The sequence below is a fragment of the Lepidochelys kempii genome, chromosome 10 (assembly GCF_965140285.1).
Source record: "Lepidochelys kempii isolate rLepKem1 chromosome 10, rLepKem1.hap1, whole genome shotgun sequence".
Taxonomy (NCBI): domain Eukaryota; kingdom Metazoa; phylum Chordata; order Testudines; family Cheloniidae; genus Lepidochelys; species Lepidochelys kempii.
The window spans coordinates 52,091,487-52,112,444 of record NC_136389.1 but is presented as its reverse complement, the minus strand read 5'-3'; the positions used below and the strand labels follow the sequence as shown (position 1 = coordinate 52,112,444).

At 43.9% G+C, this 20,958-nt stretch overlaps 1 protein-coding gene across 6 annotated transcripts in view; it reads left to right on the top strand.

The window, feature by feature from the left end:
- The window catches only part of APH1B (aph-1B gamma-secretase subunit), a 112,307-nt gene that overhangs the window by 2,842 nt on the left and 88,507 nt on the right, over positions 1 to 20,958 (top strand). For 4 of the 6 annotated variants that reach the window (XR_012153960.2, XM_073303577.2, XM_073303578.2 and 1 more), the window contains exons 3-4: positions 1,096 to 1,169; positions 2,523 to 2,645. Coding sequence is in view for 5 of the 6 variants with exons in the window: in XM_073303577.2 (XP_073159678.2) it covers positions 1,096 to 1,169; positions 2,523 to 2,645 (197 nt within the window). In the remaining variant the exon portion in view is untranslated. Of the gene's footprint in view, positions 1 to 1,095; positions 1,170 to 2,522; positions 2,646 to 18,546; positions 18,675 to 19,226; positions 19,589 to 20,958 lie in introns of those variants that run through there. The other 2 variants (XM_073303581.2, XM_073303580.2) reach the window with 2 other exon arrangements.

Here is a 20,958-nt window from a genome sequence, read left to right as displayed (position 1 = left end):
GACTGCAAGAACAACAGCTTGTCTCACTGACCTCAATAAGAAATGCATGCACAACTCGTGATTATTACATGATGATATAAGTGGTGTCATTTCACGTGACACAAATGTTACTCTCCACTGATACCATTTTTGCAAAAGAATCAGATATCAAATCCATCTTTTACAAGTGGCTTCACAATATTTAGGTGTTGGCTAAAAATATTTGCAAAATAATCAAAGTATCTGCTTAGGCAGTTTTATTTCAAAGACCAGTGAATGAGGGTAGGTAAACCAGAAGAAAATCTTTATTTTTGTTCTTGGCATCAGAATAATTAGTGTAAAACCTGTAACAAGTTCTAACAAATCTTTCCAAATTCTTATTAGTAAACTAAATTTTGCTTGGACAAAGATTCTTAAGGTACTTGGCATTAATTTGAGGTTTTAACATTTGAGTCCCTGAAAAGAGTACAGACATGGGCACTGATCCTGCAAAGAATTAAGCATATATTTAGCTTTATGCACTGTGAACAATCCCATTTAAGTTATTTAACTTAAGCATATGAGTAAGTCTTTGCAGGATCAGGACCAAGATATACTAACTGTTAGAGCTGACCCCCTCCCCCCCATTAGAAATTCCACTGAATAGGCGGAAAAGTTTGGCTTAGGTTTTCCTGGGTCTGTTTACGCAGAACTAAAATATTATAGGTGGGGCTGGTAGCACCATCTATTATGAAGGCTGCCCAACACGTCTTATTATAATATCCTGTTTTCAGTTGTGTATAACTTTGCCCATCTTCAACCACATGGTCTGAAATTTTCCATGCTGGATGTCTACCACAGGGTGAATTTTTTTGGAAAAAATTTCAGCCAAAATATTTCAACCATTTCTGAGAATGAGACTATGAGAAAATAAGTTGTTTTGCCCATGTTGAAAAATTCTGGTGACCTTTGCTTTGAAAAGCCTCCTCCCATCCTTTGCATATAATTATTTAAGTGGCTTTCGTGTTTCATTTAGATGTTTAAAAATAAGATCTGACTAGTTTGAAGTAGCAAAGTTGAAAAATAGAATGTATGGAGATTAAAATATTACTTTTAAAAATATTGTCTTTATTTCAGAAAAGCTAATAAGGGCTTAACGACTATAAGCCAGGAGGAAACCATACCCATCTCTGTCAGACAGTTGTCCTATGGTAAGCTGAAATGCAGTCAAAACTGTTTAACATGTACCCCAAAAAGTCATGTTAGGAAAAAAAAGATCATTTGTAAAATATTATAGTCACAGAAAATGTTAACTTTTGCAAGCAGACGGTGTGTTTATTTGCTACTCGTTTTTATTTGTTTCACAAAGTCTTGTAGACTCCAACAGGCATTTAAAAACATACTTTATAGATGTTCAGTTTACGTAAGGCAAAAGGTATCAAAATAATTTTATCATTAACATCAAAAGAAAGTTGTTAATGGAAAGCACTACAATTGCTAAGAATTATTTTCTCAAATTCACAGCCATTTTACAACCATTGGCTAATTAATTCTTACAGATGCCCCAGGAGTTAGGTAATTATTTTCATCCCTACTTCATAAATGGGAAAATTGACTTTTGTAAAAAAAAAAAACTTGCCCAAGATCCTAGAGGCAGTTACTGTGAGAATGAGTATTAGAATTCAGGAATTCCATATTCCCAGTTCTCTGGTTAATCTACAAGACCACACTGTTTCTCAAGATCTTTTTTTTTTTTTTTTGAGCTCAGGTCATTTGTGTGAAGATGACCAGGGTTGTGCTGAAATATGAGATGCAGTAAAACTATGATTCTACTTTGTCATGAAGCATTATGTTAATTCTGTATATATCTTTCGATGAAGTTCAGTCTCTATAGTTTTCAAAAAAGAAATATATTATCCTTTTTTAAAAAATCATGTGGATTTAGCACTTGTGAAAGATAACACGTTAACAGCTCTGAAAAATGAAGTTATCTCTCTGTAGAAGAGATGTTCTATAGTAGATGCAATGTCAGTGCCCACGTGAGCCAGCCAGCATATCTCAACCTTGACCTTGCAACCTACCTGTTACCTTTTGGGGTGAGATGGCGCTTCAGTCTCCAAGCCCATTTTGTCCTTGTCTCTTCTAATGAAACTGCCATCAATTGAGAGGAGACAATAATACCGAAGTTCTGATTCTAGCTCTGACATGGATTCGCTCTATGGTCTTTGAAAAATCACTTAACTGCTCTCTCCCACTTCCATCTTGAGGCAATGGGGATAATTATATTTGTTCACTTCACAGCAGAATTGTGAGTGTTGCTTGATGTTTGTAAAGCACTTTGAAGATGTAAAGTCCTATGTAAATTCTTTAGGAGGAGAAGAATACTTAGAACTAATTGGTTTCCAATAAAAATGGAATGTAGGAACGAAATGGAGAGATTCCTTAGAATTCTTTGGTCTTTGAATATGACTTCACTTATAAAATCTTGCCACCTGCAGGTAATGTGAGGATTTCTAAAGACTTGTAATTAGTCTCTTCTGTGTTTGTGTGTTTTCTTTGTATAGTGTCTGGACTGGGTTTTGGGATCATGAGTGGAATATTTTCTCTTGTGAATATCCTGACTGACTCCTTGGGACCAGGCACAGTGGGTATTTATGGAGATTCTCCTCAGTACTTCGTGGCTTCTGGTAGGTAAATCTGTGCATGGGAGTGTGGCCTGATGATTGTTATGGGGGCTGAGGGGCAAGTGAAGACTGAATTTATTCAGTTATTTTTTTTCTGAAAAACGCCTAACATTTCCTTGTATAAGTGGCCCATGGAAAACTTTATTTAACCCATTATAAGGGCTTTAACTGTACTGTGAGATATTTGTGTATATCTTAGTATACATTTGAGAAAACGTAACTTTCTCTAAACAGTTATGTTAATATTTGGCTCATGAAGCACAGGATTAATTAAGAATTCAGCTTTTTAAGAAATATTTTACTAGTTTTGCCTCTAGAAATTCAGGGTCCCAACCACCAACTGGTTGGAAGTCAGTCAATCTCATATTGGTAAACATCCAATATTGTTATATAGGAGGTGTATTATTTTTCTGGAACTTAAAGCCTGTTGTAAATATTTAAATTTTGGTGTACTTTATGGCTTTTTAAAAATATGCTACTTTCTTGACTTCAAAGAAAGTTTGTTTAAAGAGAAATTCAAGTGTAATACACTAGAGGTTGCAATGACATCAAATTATAAAGAATGTAAATCACTTGTATTTATTTATGTATACTGTGTAACTGTTGGCCTTTTCCTTAAATGGTATTCCTCCCACATATGAAAGTCTGAAACTACTATAACACAAATTAGGGCTTTGGCACTGTTCTTTCTTATTTTATATTTCTTTGAAGTCAGATATGTTTGTCATTCTGATCTTGATTATTGCAAAAAGAGTATCTCTTTAGGTAATGCAAAGCTAAGGTAAATACATTTTTCTGAATGAGGCTTGCTGGACACCTTGGGTGTTTATCTCATGGTTGATATATAAGTCAGATCACCAGGATCTTGCAAAAATAATACCCCTAGTAATATGAAAACACCAACTTTGAATTACTGCAGAAAAATAGAACAAGAGCAAGATATATTTCCAAAATGTCATGTTTTGGAAAGGGTATATGCTTTGATAAGTTATCCATGGTCTCTGGTGGTGTTTTCAAAAGAGACTGATTAGGGGATTCTTTCTTTAGTGGACGACGCGAGCAGTGTACATTCATTAAAACTTGCCTTCCTGTAAGGTAGACATTTCATCTGGAATTGAAATAAAATAAAAATGAAAGGACCATGCTTTAGGCCAGACTGTTTAAACATATGCTCGCTGCTAGGCTCTGGTGGAGAAAAATAAACTCTCTCTGCTGGTGTAGTGGCTGGTAGAGAGAAATAGATTCTTTGTGCAAGTTCAACTGGATACATTAAAAATTGGTAGGAAAAATTGGGTCGTTTGACTGCAGCACTGACTGGGTTTGGCTAGGTCCTTGCCTCTGTTAGGGTCAAATATTGTTCTGTTTTGCAGAAATGCTAACTCACTCATCTATTATTTTCCCAAATGGTTTTTGATCCCTCCACCATAAAGCCGAGTCTACAATGGTTGCCAGGAAAGGAATCACTCCTAGCCCTGTTACGGAAGTGTCAGTTGTCCATAGAGGCATGAATAGTGGAGAAGCAGAGCTTCTGTTGGATTATGATAAGGTTCTTCCTTGAGTTTTTTAAGGAATGTCCACTCATTTGTAAATAATTTTGGCAGTGGAGGACCTGAGAGGGTTAAAGGTACAATAGGTATTCATCAGATTTTACAAATTTTAAGTTGCCCTGTTTGTTAATTGCCTTACTTCCTAATTATTAACAATAATTTGAGTTGCCATGGACTTGGTTTTGCTTGTTGAACATCACAAAGCAAGAAATTGTTCTTTTTGTTTGTTAAACACGAAGAAAGCAAAGAACTAAGCAGAAAATGTTAATGAAAAAGTTAAAAACAAAGTCTTCATTTCAACACATTCCCTTATTCCCTCTCCCTCTCTTTGTATAGAGACTTAGGGTATGTCTACACTATGGAATAAGGTCGAATTTATAGAAGTCGGTTTTTTAGAAATTGGTTTTATATATTCAAGTGTGTGTGTCCCCACAGAAAATTCTCTAAGTGCATTAACTCGGTGGAGTGCTTCCACAGTACCGAGGCTAGAGTCAACTTCAAGAGCGTTGCACTGTGGGTAGCTATCCCACAGTTCCTGCAGTCTCCGCTGCCCATTGGAATTCTGGGTTGAGATCCCAATGCCTGATGGGACTAAAACATTGTCTCGGGTGGTTCTGGGTACATATCGTCAGACCCCAGTTCCCTCTCTCTCTCCATGAAAGCAAGGGCAGACAATCGTTTCACGCCTTTTTTCCTGAGTTACCTGTGCAGATGCCATACCACGGCAAGCATGGAGCCTGCTCAGGTAACCGTCACCGTATGTCTCCTGGGTGCTGGCAGACTCGGTACGGCATTGCTACATAGTAGCAGCAACCCATTGCCTTCTGGCAGCAGACGGTGCAATACGACTGGTAGCCGTCATAGTCGTGTCCGAGGTGCTCCTGGCCACGTCAGCTGGGAGCGCCTGGGCAGACATGGGCGCAGGGACTAAATTTGGAGTGACTTGACCAGGTCATTCTCTTTAGTCCTGCAGTCAGTCCTATTGAACTGTCTTATGGTGAGCAGGCAGGCGATATGGATTGCTAGCAGTCCTATTGCACCATCTTCTGCCGAGCAGCCATGAGATGTGGATGGCATGCAGTCCTTCTGCACCGTCTGCTGCCAGCCAAAGATGTAAAAGATAGATGGAGTGGATCAAAACAAGAAATAGACCAGATTTGTTTTGTACTCATTTGCCTCCTCCCCTGTCTAGGGGAATCATTCCTCTAGGTCACACTGCAGTCACTCACAGAGAAGGTGCAGCAAGGTAAATCTAGCCATGTATCAATCAGAGGCCAAGCTAACCTTCTTGTTCCAATAAGAACGATAACTTAGGTGCACCATTTCTTATTGGAACCCTCCGTGAAGTCCTGCCTGAAATACTCCTTGATGTAAAGACACCCCCTTTGTTGATTTTAGCTCCCTGAAGCCAACCCTGTAAGCCGTGTCGTCAGTCGCCCCTCCCTCCGTCAGAGCAACGGCAGACAATCGTTCCGCGCCTTTTTTCTGTGCGGACGCTATACCAAGGCAAGCATGGAGGCCGCTCAGCTCACTTTGGCAATTAGGAGCACATTAAACACCACACGCATTATCCAGCAGTATATGCAGCACCAGAACCTGGCAAAGCGATACCGGGCGAGGAGGCGATGTCAGCGCGGTCACGTGAGTGATCAGGACATGGACACAGATTTCTCTGAAAGCATGGGCCCTGCCAATGCATGCATCATGGTGCTAATGGGGCAGGTTCATGCTGTGGAATGCTGATTCTGGGCTCGGGAAACAAGCACAGACTGGTGGGACCGCATAGTGTTGCAGGTCTGGGACGATTCCCAGTGGCTGCGAAACTTTCGCATGTGTAAGGGCACTTTCATGGAACTTTGTGACTTGCTTTCCCCTGCCCTGAAGCGCATGAGTACCAAGATGAGAGCAGCCCTCACAGTTGAGAAGCGAGTAGCGATAGCCCTGTGGAAGCTTGCAACGCCAGACAGCTACCGGTCAGTTGGGAATCAATTTGGAGTGGGCAAATCTACTGTGGGGGCTGCTGTGATGCAAGTAGCCCACGCAATCAAAGATCTGCTGATATCAAGGGTAGTGACCCTGGGAAATGTGCAGGTCATAGTGGATGGCTTTGCTGCAATGGGATTCCCTAACTGTGGTGGGGCCATAGACGGAACCCATATCCCTATCTTGGAACCGGAGCACCCAAGCTGCCGAGTACATAAACCGCAAGGGGTACTTTTCAATAGTGCTGCAAGCTCTGGTGGATCACAAGAGACATTTCACCAACATCAAGGTGGGATGGCCGGGAAAGGTACATGACGCTCGCATCTTCAGGAACTCTGGTCTGTTTCAAAAGCTGCAGGAAGGGACTTTATTCCCAGACCAGAAAATAACTGTTGGGGATGTTGAAATGCCTATATGTATCCTTGGGGACCCAGCCTACCCCTTAATGCCATGGCTCATGAGGTCATACACAGGCAGCCTGGTCAGTAGTCAGGAGCTGTTCAACTACAGGCTGAGCAAGTGCAGAATGGTGGTAGAATGTGCATTTGGACGTTTAAAGGCGCGCTGGTGCAGTTTACTGACTCGCTTAGACCTCAGCAAAACCAATATTCCCACTGTTATTACTGCTTGCTGTGTGCTCCACAATAGCTGTGAGAGTAAGGGGGAGACGTTTATGGCGGGGTGGGAGGTTGAGGCAAATCGCCTGGCTGCTGGTTACGCGCAGCCAGACACCAGGGCGGTTAGAAGAGCACAGGAGGGCGCGGTACGCATCAGAGAAGCTTTGAAAACCAGTTTCATGACTGGCCAGGCTATGGTGTGAAAGTTCTGTTTGTTTCTCCTTGATGAAACCCCCCGCCCCTTGGTTCACTCTACTTCCCTGTAAGCTAACCACCCTCCCCTCCTCCTTTCGATCACCGCTTGCAGAGGCAATAAAGTCATTGTTGCTTCACATTCATGCATTCTTTATTCATTCATCACACAAATAGGGGGATGACTACCAAGGTAGCCCAGGAAGGGTGGTGGAGGAGGGAAGGAAAATGCCACACAGCACTTTAAAAGTTTACAATTTTAAAATTTATTGAATGCCAGCCTTCTTTTTTTTGGGCAATCCTCTGTGGCGGAGTGGCTGGTTGGCCGGTGGCCCCCCACCACGTTCTTGGGCGTCTGGGTGTGGAGGCTATGGAACTTGGGGAGGAGGGCGGTTGGTTACACAGGGGCTGTAGTGGCAGTCTGTGCTCCAGCTGCCTTTGCTGCAGCTCAGCCATACACTGGAGCATACTGGTTTGGTCCTCCAGCAGCCTCAGCATTGAATCCTGTCTCCTCTCATCACGCTGCCGCCACATTTGAGCTTCAGCCCTGTCTTCAGCCCGCCACTTACTCTCTTCAGCCCGCCACCTCTCCTCCCGGTCATTTTGTGCTTTCCTGCACTCTGACATTATTTGCCTCCATGCATTCGTCTGTGCTCTGTCAGTGCGGGAGGACAGCATGAGCTCGCAGAACATTTCATCTCGAGTGCATTTTTTTTTCTTTCTAATCTTCACTAGCCTCTGGGAAGGAGAATATCCTGTGATCATTGAAACACATGCAGGTGGTGGAGAAAAAAAAAGGAACAGCGGTATTTAAAAAGACACATTTGATAAAACAGTGGCTACACTCTTTCAGGGTAAACCTTGCTGTTAACATTACATACATAGCACATGTGCTTTCGTTACAAGGTCGCATTTTGTCTCCCCCCACTGCGTCGCTACCCCCTCAACCCCCCCCCTCCCCGTGGCTAACAGCGGGGAACATTTCTGTTTAGCCACAGGCAAACAGCCCAGCAGGAATGGGCTTCTCTGAGTGTCCCCTGAAGAAAAGCACTCTATTTCAACCAGGTGACCATGAATTATATCTCACTCTCCTGAGGATAACACAGAGAGATAAAGAACGGATGTTGTTTGAACGCCAGCAAACATACACTGCAATGCTTTGTTGTACAATGATTCCCGAGTACGTGTTACTGGCCTGGAGTGGTAAAGTGTCCTACCATGAAGGACGCAATAAGGCTGCCCTCCCCAGAAACCTTTTGCAAAGGCTTTGAGAGTATATCGAGGAGAGCCACGAATGCCAGGGCAAAGTAATCCTTTCACATGTTTGCTTTTAAACCATGTATAGTATTTTAAAAGGTACACTCACCGGAGGTCCCTTCTCCGCCTGCCGGGTCCAGGAAGCGGCCTTGGGTGGGTTCAAGGGGTACTGGCTCCAGGTCCAGGGTGAGAAACAGTTCCTGGCTGTCGGGAAAACCGGTTTCTCCGCTTGCTTGCTGTGAGCTATCGACAACCTCATCATCATCTTCTTCTTCGTCCTCAAAACCTGCTTCCGTGTTGCCTCCATCTCCATTGAAGGAGTCAAACAACACGGCTGGGGTAGTGGTGGTTGAACCCCCTAAAATGGCATGCAGCTCATCATAGAAGCGGCATGTTCGGGGCTCTGACCCGGAGCGGCCGTTCGTCTCTCTGGTTTTCTGGTAGGCTTGCCTCAGCTCCTTAAGTTTCACGCGGCACTGCTTCGGGTCCCTGTTATGGCCTCTGTCCTTCATGCCCTGGGAGATTTTGACAAAGGTTTTGGCATTTCGAAAACTGGAACGGAGTTCTGATAGCACGGATTCCTCTCCCCATATAGCGATCAGATCCCATACTTCCCGTTCGGTCCATGCTGGAGCTCTTTTGCGGTTCTGGGACTCCATCATGGTCACCTCTGCTGATGAGCTCTGCATGGTCACCTGCAGCTTGCCACGCTGGCCAAACAGGAAATGAGATTCAAAAGTTCGCGGTTCTTTTCCTGTCTACCTGGCCAGTGCATCTGAGTTGAGAGTGCTGTCCAGAGCGGTCACAATGGAGCACTCTGGGATAGCTCCCGGAGGCCAATACCGTCGAATGGTGTCCCCAGTACCCCAAATTTGAGCCGGCAAGGCCGATTTAAGCGCTAATCCACTTGTCAGGGGTGGAGTAAGGAAATCGATTTTAAGAGCCCTTTAAGTCGAAATAAAGGGCTTCATCATGTGGACGGGTGCAGGTTTACATCAATTTAATGCTGCTAAATTCGACCTAAAGTCCTAGTGTAGGCCAGGGCTTACAGGGGGTAAAATGCTTACTTGAAATTCCCTTACACGTGGCATAGCATCTTGGTGAGAAATAAGTGGTTCAGTCACTTTATGTGACAGGTGTCTATTTCTGTTGTTCAGTCCTTTTTCTTAAACCAATAGAACACAGAGAGAAGAGAGTAGTACCAAAAAAAAAAAAAAAAGGCAGCTGGTTGTAGGTTCATTGCTGAAAGATCAAAGACAAAGTACACAACATATGACCCAATTTTATTGATTCTGAATACCCTATATCAGTGATAGAAGCCTGTGGAAGATCTTGGGAAGAACAGTAGAAATGTGAATCCATAAATGTATGAAGTCAGTCTAGATCAGTGGTGCCCAAACTGGGGTTCGCGAACCCCTGGGGGTTTGCAGAACGTTACAGGAGGTTCACCAGAAAAATTTCACGAATGGCGGCCAGAGGACCCCGGGCATTGGAGGCAGCAAGTGGGACCTGGTTGCAGGGCAGACAGCCCGAGCCCCAGGGAGAGCAGGGCCGGGCAGTTGGGGCTGGCAGCCCGAGCCCTGCCCCTATGAACGGGGGAGCCCAAACCCCAGTGCTCCGTTCGGGGCTGGCAGCCCGAGCCCCAGGGAGAGCGGGGCTGCGCAGTTGGGGCTGGCAGCCCGAGCCCTGCCCCCATCAGTGGGAGAGCCTGCCGCCCGAACCCCAGCGTTCCACGCGGGGCTGGCAGTCCGAGCCCTGCCCTCGGGAGCGGGGGAGCCAGCAGCCTGAGCCCCAGGGAGAGCAGGGACCTGCAGCCCGAGCTGAGTGGAGCTCAGTTGACCAGGGCAGTCAGTGGGGTCCAGCAGCAGGAGTCCCACAGAGTGCGGAGGACATTTAAACTTAAATGCCTGGACATATTCATTTTTAGGAGGGAGTTCACGAGATTTCACAATTTAGTGAAGGGGGTTTGCAGGCTGTTAAAGTTTGGGAACCACTGGTCTAGATCCTGACATATTTAAGAACACCATACGTGTGTTGTTGATTGTACAGAAAGATCCATCATTTTTAAACATTTACACTTGTGTTGAGGTAAGGTGTGTCCAAAATTATGCACATTTTTTACAAAAATTGACAGTTGTGTAGCTAGCTTCCTAGGCTACAGTGTTACAATTAATCTCCTGATACCTCTTTAATTAACTATTGTTGCCTCTTTAAAAAGTGTAAGTGTGTGTGTGTGGGTGTGTAGAGAGTTTTTCTTCAAAACAACCATTAGACGCTTTGTATTGTGGTTAGTATATATTTATATGGTGTTTATTGCAACCCTACAGCACTTTAAGGAACTGTAAACTATAAATACACAACTAATGTTAAGTTTCCAGCTTTTTTGTTGCATAACAGGTGTGCCCAAACTTCCTGTTGTTTAAAACTTTAAATCGAACTGTTAAGTTGTACTATGAAGAAACTGAAACGTTCTTAACCAAGCTACCCAATTTAATTTAGCAATATTTAGTCCCTAGATGGTGCTGTCTCACATAACTGTGACTTCAAATGTTTGTGATTTCATGTAATTTCAATGTCTTCCTAATTTTTCTTTTAAGAGAAAAGATAAGAATTAAACTCTCCATTTCCTTTTTGGAAGTTCCACTTTTCTCAGATTACAAAATATAAATACTTTATTCAAAGAAGAACAGTGCATTATTGAAATGTTATATTTGATTTCTTTGAGAGCACCTATTTTAATTGTACCAGATGCTGTTGACCTTAGCTTATACTTTTGAAATATGAGATCTTTTTGATTAAAAAATCCCCAGAGGAAGTTCCAAACCTAAAGTCCATACACAGTTTTTCTGAATAGCCCTATTTTAATATGAGCAATTTCCAACTGGCTGGCTGCTTAAGTGGTCAGAAAACTAAATATGAGTGTTTTTGTCAGACTGTTTTGTCACATTTTCTAAGCAGCTGTAAAACTCAGCATGGTAAATGGAATCTACCTTAGTGTTTACCTGAATGTTTGTTATTAGTAAGATGTGTTTCAAGTGACAAGTAGTAAAATACTATGGTGTTCAGCTGTTTGGTTAGCTGAAGACTTACAGGATGTGAGTCAGGAATAATGTCATCATTATACAATCACAGATGTAGAGTTGTGATATAACTTCTTTCATTTTTGCAGTCTAGCCAAGATGAAGTGAGTTAAGTGAGTATTAGGACCACTTGATGTACGTCAGAAATTAAGATACAGAGAATAAATTACTTGACAAAGGCCGCACAGTAGGTCCGGGGCAGTGCTGGGTTAGAACTCAGGTAGTCCTTGTCCAGAAACAAGATGTCTGTAGGTGGATGTTCAGGGGTGAAAGTAACTTAAAGGACTTACCGGTACGCCAGAGTCCTGGGAGATGGGGCCTCAAATGGAAGAGGTGGGGCCTCTAAATCCCTGGGCCCTTTACATCAAGATTTAAATGGCCTGGGGCTCAGGCCACAGTAGCGGCGGCAGGGAGCCCCAGGCCATTTAAATTACTGCCGGACCCCCGGGGCTCCCGGCAGCTGGCTCTGGAGGCAATTTAAAGGGCCCAGGGCTCTGCTGCAGTAGTGGCAGCCGGAGCCCCGGGCCCTTTAATTTGCTGCCAGAACCCCACTGCTGGAGCCCTGGGGCTCCGGCGGTGATTTAAAGAGCCTGGGGCTCCCTACAGCAGCCAGAGCCCTGGGCCCTTTACATTGCCGCCAGAGCCCTGGGGCTCCCACCCACCACTGCTATCCCAGGGCTCTGGCAGCAGGTCTCTGGTGGCGATTTAAAGGGTCCGGGGCTCCAGCCACCACTACCGCAGGAGAGCGCCAGGCCATATAAATTGCCGGCCTGGGGAACCTGTCCCCTGCCGGTACGGTTGGCTGTGTACCAGACCATACTGGCTTACTTTCACCTCTGTGGGTGCTACAAATAATCAGTCGTCCTTGGGAGTGCGTGTGGTCTAATGGATAGGGTGTTGGCCTTGGAGTTAAGAGTTGTGGATGCCATTCCCAGCTCTTCCAGTGACCTTGGGCAAGCCACTTCCCCCCTCTGTGCCTCTTTATCCTCTCCCATCTTTTTCCTCATTTTGATTGTAATATTTTGAGGACAGAAATTCTCTCTTACTATTTGTCTGTTTGCTCTTTGGGGCTGGGACTTTCATTTATTGTATGTTTGTACTGCTCCTAACACAATGGTGTTCAATCTGATTGACAACTCTAGGTGATACTACAGTATAAACTTAAATAATAAAATAATAATGGGACCCTAATCCCAAATGGAACCCCTGGATGCTTCTTTACGTCAAATAATAATGCTGCTGCCTCTTGTATAACTGCTCATTCTGCTGCTCATAATTTGGTTATTAAATTATGGCACTTTCAGCATGCCACTGGGAAGCTAGGTACATCCAACATGGGTCTCTAATTCTGAAAATCAGATGCCACATCAGTTAAAAAGCAAATTGAATACTTTATTCCAAAATTTAACAATTTTCCAATGCATTTTAGCACCCAGTATCTCCTGACTGCATAAGCAGAGCATAATATATGCTGTGTGCTACATAAATAGTGTCTAAATATTTCATGGTTAGTATGCTGGATGAGTGAGTGTGTGTGTGTGTGTTTGTTTGAAGCAGATGTTTACAATCCAGTGTCAGTGATCACTAGATTTTAGTAATTTTAAAATGGATCAAACACCCTTTTTTGTTTACTCCTTCCTATAACTCTCGTATTTATGGTTTAGCACAGTGCTTCTCAAACTATTGTACCGGTGATTCCTTTCACAAAGCAAGCCTCTAAGTGTGACCCCCTCCCCCATAAATGAAAAATGCTTGTTTATATATTTTACACCATTATAAATGCTGGAGGCAAAGTGGGGTTTGGGGTGGAGGCTGACAGCTTGTGACACCCCATGTAATAACTTTGCAACCCCCTGAAGGGTCCCGACTCCCAGTTTGAGAACCCCTGGATTAGCATGTCCTAAAAGCAACCCAAACTACACAACCTGGACTTTTTTTGTACCTTTCCATTTTAAGTAGTACATTCAAGAGGTAACATTTAAAAACAAAGATTTATTTTCACCTTTTTATACACAAATATGAGCAGAGTCTGTAAAAATATACTAGAGGACTTCGAAAATTAACAAATATACATGACCCACAACAGGGCCGGTGCAAGGTTGTTTCACGCCCTAGGCGAAACTTCCACCATGCACCCACCCGCCCCCCCCCCGACCCTGGAGCCCTGCTGCAGCTCCCTGGCCCCCCCCCGAGGCACCCCCACTGCAGCAGCACCCCGCCCTGAGGCGCCCCCCCCGCAGCAGCTCCCCCCAGCCCCCTTCCTTCCTCCCCTCAGTGCCCCCCCTGCGGCAGCTCCCCTTGCCTCCCTCAGCCCCCTCCCCTGGGCGCCCCCCCCGCGGCAGCTCCCCTCGCCCCCCCCCCCAGCACCCTCGCTGCGGCAGGTCCCCTCAGCACCCTCCCTCCCTCGGCCTGGGGAGCCGCGTGCGGCAACTCCCCGCCCCAGCTCACCTCTGCTCTGCCTCCTCCCGGAGCACGCCGCCGCCGCCACTTCTCCCGCCTCCCAGGCTTGCGGTGTCAATCAGCTGTTTGGCGCGCAAGCTGGGGAGGGAGAGAAGCAGAGCAGTGTGGCGTGCTCAGGGGAGGAGACGGAGCAGAGATGAGCTGGGGTGGGGAGCGGTTCCCCTGCGCGCCGTCCCCCCCCCCATTACTTGCTGCAGGCGGCCCTCCCCGTGCTCCCCTTCCCCAGCTCACCTCCGCTCCACCGCCTTCCCGGAGCACGCTTTTGGCCGCTCCCAACCACTTGGCACCCTAGGTGACCGCCTAGTTCGCCTAGTGGTTGCACCGGCCCTGACCCACAAACCTAACATTAACTATTGTGGGTTCTCTCAAAAGATTTAACAATAAATCCTCTTGGTACCTGTCAGGGTTCCCTCCCCACTCTGTGCTCTGGGGTACAGATGTGGGGACCCACATGAAAGATCCCCAAAGCTTATTTCTACCAGCTTAGGTTAAAAACTTCCTCAAGGCACAAATCCTTCCCTGTCTTTGGATGAGTACTGCTGCCACCACCAAGTGAGTTAGACAAAGATTCAGGAAAAGGACCACTTGGAGTTCCTGTTTCTTCACAATATCCCCCCAAGTCCCTTCACTGCCTTTCCTGGGGAGGCTTGAGAATAATCTACTAACCAGATAGGTAAACAAGGTGAGCACAGACTAGACCCTTGGGTTTTTAGGACACTTAAAAACCAGTCAAATTCTTTTTCTTTATAATAAAGTTCTGTTTTTTAAGAAAGTAAAAGAAACACCTCTGTAAAATCAGGATGGAAGGTAATTTTACGGGGTAATAAGGTTTAAAACGTAGGGGATTCCCCTCTAGGCAAAACTTCAAAGTTACAAAAAACAAAGGGATAAACCTCCCTCTTAGCACAGGGAAAATTCACAAGCTAAAACAAAAACTAATCAAATGCATTTCCTTCCCATTACTTACAATTTGTAATCTTAGATGCTTAGTTCAGATATGGGTTTAGGAGATGTATTTTCCCTGCCCTGGTTCCTCGCTGACCCGGAGAGAACACAAAGAAACACAAAACAAAAACCTTCCCCCACAGATTTGAAAGTATCTTCTCCCCTTATTGGTCCTTTTGGTCAGGTGCTAACCAGGTTATCTGAGCTTCTTAACCCTTTACAGGTAAAGGAGGGATTTTATGCTACCCTTAGCTGTATGTTTATGACAATACCTATATCAGTTTGCTTTCTTTGTGCATGCAGTAGCGTGGACCAAGTCAATGGACTCCTCTGGAGTAAGATCTTTCCCAGTTCTCCTCCTTTGGGCTGTAAAGGGAAGCTTTATTCTTCTCTGGTTCAAGTTCAAAACACAGCTAACTCTTTTTTTCTTCACTAGCTCATTCCCATTTGAGTTACCTTTCCTGAAAGAAAAGGAGTACTTGTGGCACCTTAGAGACTAACCAATTTATTAGAGCATAAGCTTTCGTGAGCTACAGCTCACTTCATCAGATGCATATCGTGGAAACTGCAGCAGACTTTATATATACACAGAGAATATGAAACAATACCTCCTCCCACCCCACTGTCCTGCTGGTAATAGCTTATCTAAAGTGATCATCAGGTGGGCCATTTCCAGCACAAATCCAGGTTTTCTCACCCTCCACCCCCCCGCCCCACAAATTCACTCTCCTGCTGGTGATAGCCCATCCAAAGTGACAACTCTTTACACAATGTGCATGACAATCAAGTTGGGCTATTTCCTGCACAAATCCAGGTTTTCTCACAACCCCCCCACCCCCATACACACACAAACTCACTCTCCTGCTGGTAATAGCTCATCCAAACTGACCACTCTTCAAGTTTAAATCCAAGTTAAACCAGAACATCTGGGGGGGGGGGGTAGGAAAAAACAAGAGGAAACAGGCTACCTTGCATAATGACTTAGCCACTCCCAGTCTCTATTTAAGCCTAAATTAATAGTATCCAATTTGCAAATTTGCAATGAATTCCAATTCAGCAGTTTCTCGCTGGAATCTGGATTTGAAGTTTTTTTGTTTTAAGATAGCGACCTTCATGTCTGTGATTGCGTGACCAGAGAGATTGAAGTGTTCTCTGACTGGTTTATGAATGTTATAATTCTTGACATCTGATTTGTGTCCATTTATTCTTTTACATAGAGACTGTCCAGTTTGACCAATGTACATGGCAGAGGGGCATTGCTGGCACATGATGGCATATATCACATTGGTGGATGTGCAGGTGAACGAGCCTCTGATAGTGTGGCTGATGTTATTAGGCCCTGTGATGGTGTCCCCTGAATAGATATGTGGGCACAATTGGCAACGGGCACAATTGGCAATGGTCACATAAACACCACCCTATACCGGAAACCTACTGACCGCTATTCCTACCTGCATGCCTCCAGCTTTCACCCTGACCACACCACACGATCCATCGTCTACAGCCAAGCTCTGCGATACAACCGCATTTGCTCCAACCCCTCAGACAGAGACAAACACCTACAAGATCTCTGTCAAGCTTTCTTACAACTACAGTACCCACCTGCAGAAGTAAAGAAACAGATTGATAGAGCCAGAAGAGTTCCCAGAAGTTACCTACTACAGGACAGGCCTAACAAAGAAAATAACAGAACGCCACTAGCCGTCACCTTCAGCCCCCAACTAAAACCCCTCCAACGCATTATTAAGGATCTACAACCTATCCTAAAGGATGACCCAACACTCTCACAAATCTTGGGAGACAGGCCAGTCCTTGCCTACAGACAGCCCCGCAACCTGAAGCAAATACTCACCAACAACTACATACCACACAACAGAACCACTAACCCAGGAACTTATCCTTGCAACAAAGCCCGTTGCCAATTGTGCCCACATATCTATTCTATGTTAACAAAGTGAAATTTCAGTGTGGTGTGTTGTCTGGTACCTACTGCAAGACATCCTGCACCTGCCTGCATTATTCCTGGTATTTGAACATTTTCATCTTAAAGTGGCATATGACTGTCCATCACATTACTGATATTTTTTTTGTGGGTCCTGGGGGAAAAACATGGGGAATTTTTGTGTGGTTTTTGTATTATTGTATTTATTTTTATTTGTGTTTTAGTTAAATCACAGGGTATCCAAAAATTGTCCTTGTATGTTTACTTGACTGAGTTGGGAACTAACACTGGTACCCAATGTCTTGTTTGATTTTCCTTTCCAGTACATAGCACTTTTATAAAGTCTTAAACTTGAGAATAATTAAAAATGGCTTCTTTTTAAAGGGGTGTTGCCATGTGGATTATGCCTGAAGTTTACATTTTCTAAAAATGTAGAGAAATTTATTCTATGTGGTTATTTTAAAAAAAAAAACCCCAAACCCTAAATACTATAAAGCAAAATAGTTATTTGCATTTAAATTATTCCTCTGCAGTTTGGCCATACAAACCTTGCAGCATTTGCCCCTGTATAATTATGGCCCAAGCTATGTGAAATGCAGAAATAAACAGCAATAATTTTAAGAAGTAAATTTGATTTTTAAAAATAGTAATTGGACCAGAGAGTATGGAAGTGAGTGTAGAGCCCACTGGTTAGGGCACTCACGTGGAAACAGACCCAGGTTCCAGTCCCCCTGCTCCATTGAGTATTTAATTATTTTTATGCAGTGAAACAGCTTCAACAGGAGGGAGTGAGAGAGCTCTACCCCAGAATACTCCATACCCCAATGGTTAGGACACTCTCCTAAGAGGTGAGACACCCCAGTTCAAATCCCTTCTCCACATCAGGCAGAGGGAGGAATTGAACTTAGGTTGCCCATATCCTGGGTGAGTGCTCTAACCACTGAGATAAAAGTTATAAGTCAGGGGCACTTCCTCTTCTGCCCCCACTCCCTTTTGTATGGGATTTGATGTGCTCTGAGCATGCCTACCATATCAGTCCCCTCTGACAAGATAAACGGCGGAAAGCCTATTTTGAGAATCCGCTGGGGCTGAGGTGCAAGATAGTTGCCCAAGTGCCTAGACTGAGACAGTTGTGCTCACAGGCAGAAACTTAGGCACCCAGGATTCTTTCATGGTGAAAATTTAGGTGCCTTCTGACTTTAGGCACCTGCAGAGCTAGGCAGCAGCTGAGCAGAAACTTGGGGCATCTCAGTAGCACATAAATGTTGGATTGAGGTGCCTACCTTGTCAGTTAGGTGCCTCAGTTCTTTTGTGGACCTAGCCCTTAGTCCCTTTGTCCTTTTTGCTGTACAATACTAATAAGCAGGATTGTCTTTCTTTCAACTAGTTTTGAAGTTTAAAACCCATTTATTTTTTTCTTTGTCTTTGCTTCAGGATATAAATGTGTTTCAGGTTATAAACGTAACTTTTACCCACTTCCCTACCTCTTCCAAAATATGGATTTGAAATCCTCCGCTGGAAGACAAGGAAAACAGTCCCTATTTCTTATGCATAGTGAAGGAGGAGCAGTAGTTCCGATCAGTTGTGTGAATAGTTTTGCTATAATGCTGTATAAGTCCTGGGATAAGCACATCAGAACCAATTGTTTAGGTAAAAGTGTGTGTTTTTGGCTGCCTAGCTATATTACGTTTACAGCTGTTGCTAATGTGTGTGCAAAATACATGGAGTTTTTTGTTCTCTTGTGTAGACTGTTGTACAGGTATTAATGGATACTCATACTACAAGTTTGAACCAGAGGTTGTGTGGATGAATGAAAACACTGTGTGTGTGTACATTTAATGCCTTACCAGTAATGAGGACTCATGATATACTGTTTTTCAGCATTCATGACTTTGGCCATTGTTCTGCTGCACATTTTTTGGGGCATTGTATTTTTTGATGCTTGTGAAAAGAAGAAGTGGTGGGCACTGGCACTCGTCATCCTGAGCCATTTGCTGGTATCAGGTCTGGTGAGTTCACCTGTCATTATATATTCTTAAAGCCTGCTAGATTAATATGAGGGGAGGGGAAGAATGGAATAAATTTCTGATTAGGGTTGATGATCATGGCTTTAACAATCAAACGAAAATGCTAATTATTTGTAGGGTGAAAGCCAAACAAGTATTTTCACTCAAGCAATTGTTTGTCTGATTCTTAATATGCAATAATTTTCTAGTCGGGATAAATTTGTCCTTTGCATTATTTGCCTACCCCATTGTTTTTAAGTAGTCTTTCGTAAGCATTTTCGGTACAAAATAGTCTGGGGCCACAAGATACGCAGTGGCTAACTGTTGAAATGCAGCAACATCTGGAGCTGCAGTTAGGGCGCTGCCAAATGCAGAATTTTGGCCAAGATACTTGGCAAACTCTCGACATATTAAAAATAGTCCCCCTAGCTTGTTAGTATCCATGCAGAGCAGGCAGCCTGGATTTCTAAGATCTCATCTGATTAAAAGAACTTTGGATTGTTAATTTAATTGTTGCTGTTCAACTGAACTATGATTTTTCTTTTCCTTTTGCAGACTTTCCTGAATCCTCAGTACGAAGGCAGCCTAGTGCCATCTTACATTATCATGATGCTTATGGGTACCTGGGCTTTCTTCACTGCTGGTGGCTCCCTTAGAAATCTGAAACTGTGTCTGATGTGCAGAGACAAGGACTTCCTTCTAGCCAACCAGCGCCCCAGATAACCTCTAAGCATCTCGATTTTACCCATCCATCTCTACATGTTTAGTGAAAGCACAACTGGTGCCTGCTTGACCTTCCTTGAATGCTAAGTTGAGATATTTATGTATTCCTGTGTAACTTGGCTTCTTTCAGCAGCTGTCTGAACTGCATATGTGAGTGAAATCTCCTTAAGAGTACCCAGAAATTAGACAATTTACATATTAGCTGCTGCTTTATGCACTAAGTTTGGGCTGAGTTAATAGAACAAATGAACAAATATAAAACATGGATAGACTAGATTTAAAACTAAAAGGCTGTCTGCTAACTTCAGTTGTGAACTACACATCCACTTTGCTATGGAATTAATAAAGATAACATTTTATTGTGCCACACTGAACTTCTAGATGCAATAATGAAAAAACACAGTTTTCCTATGGTGTTTTAGCCAAAGTTAAGATGTTTCCTTTTTTAAAAAGTTATAATATTTAATAGTTAGGATTTCTGAATTGTTAAAATATGTTTTAGAGCATAGTGCAATAATTTCTCTGTGTAAATATTAGAAATAAATATTCCTTCAGGACTACATTGTATGTATAGCAGAGATGAGACACAAAGGACCATAACTTTTTCTGACTCCTGAATTAATTTTGAAATGCACTCAGGGTATGTCTACACTACAAAATTAGGTCGATTTTATTTAAGTCAACACTGAGCCTCTGATTTAAGCAAGTTGATTCTGCATGCCCCACTATGCACATTGTATCAGCGGAGCGCATTCTCACTAGCAGGGCTTGTATCGACTCATGGAGCGCTGCATTGTGGGTAGCTATCCCACAGTGCATGGAGCCGAGTGGAATGTTGGGTTGGACTTGGGCAATGCTTCATGGGACCAAAACATTCACGCGGGTGGTTATGGGAACATGGTATTAGCCTCCCATGATGCACTTACCTCTCTCCCTCCCTGAAATCAACAGTAAACAAACCAAGCCTTTTTTTCCTAAACCTGGATTACCCACACAGACGCCATAGCATGGCAAGCATGGACCCCGCTCAGCTGTACACTGTTGTTGTGAGTATTACAAACACCTCACACCTTATCCTGCAGTATTTGCTAAGCAGGAGCTGCCATACAGAATAATGTGATGCCATGCAAGCAGCCCTGCTGGAAGCTATGGAGCAGAGCAATTGCAGATGCTGGCGACAGTTGTGTATCACCTTGACACAGTGGAGTGCTGCTTCTGGGCCCAGGAAACAAGCACTGACTGGTGGGACCACATAGTTATGCAGCTATGGGATGATGAGCAGTGGCTGCAGAACTTTTGAATGCGCAAGGCCACTTTCATGGAACTGTGCGAAAAGCTTTCATCAGCGCTCAAGTGCAGCGGTACTAAAATGAGAGCTGCTCTGACAGTTGAGAAGCGATTGGCGATAGCTCTGTGGAAGCTTGCAACATCAGACTGCTACTGGTCAGTGGAAAATCAATTTGGAGTGGGTAAATCTACCGTGGGGTCTGTTGTGATCCAAGTTGCCAGGGCAATCAATAGACTTCTGCTAAGAAGTGTAGTGACTCTGGGAAATGTGCAGGAC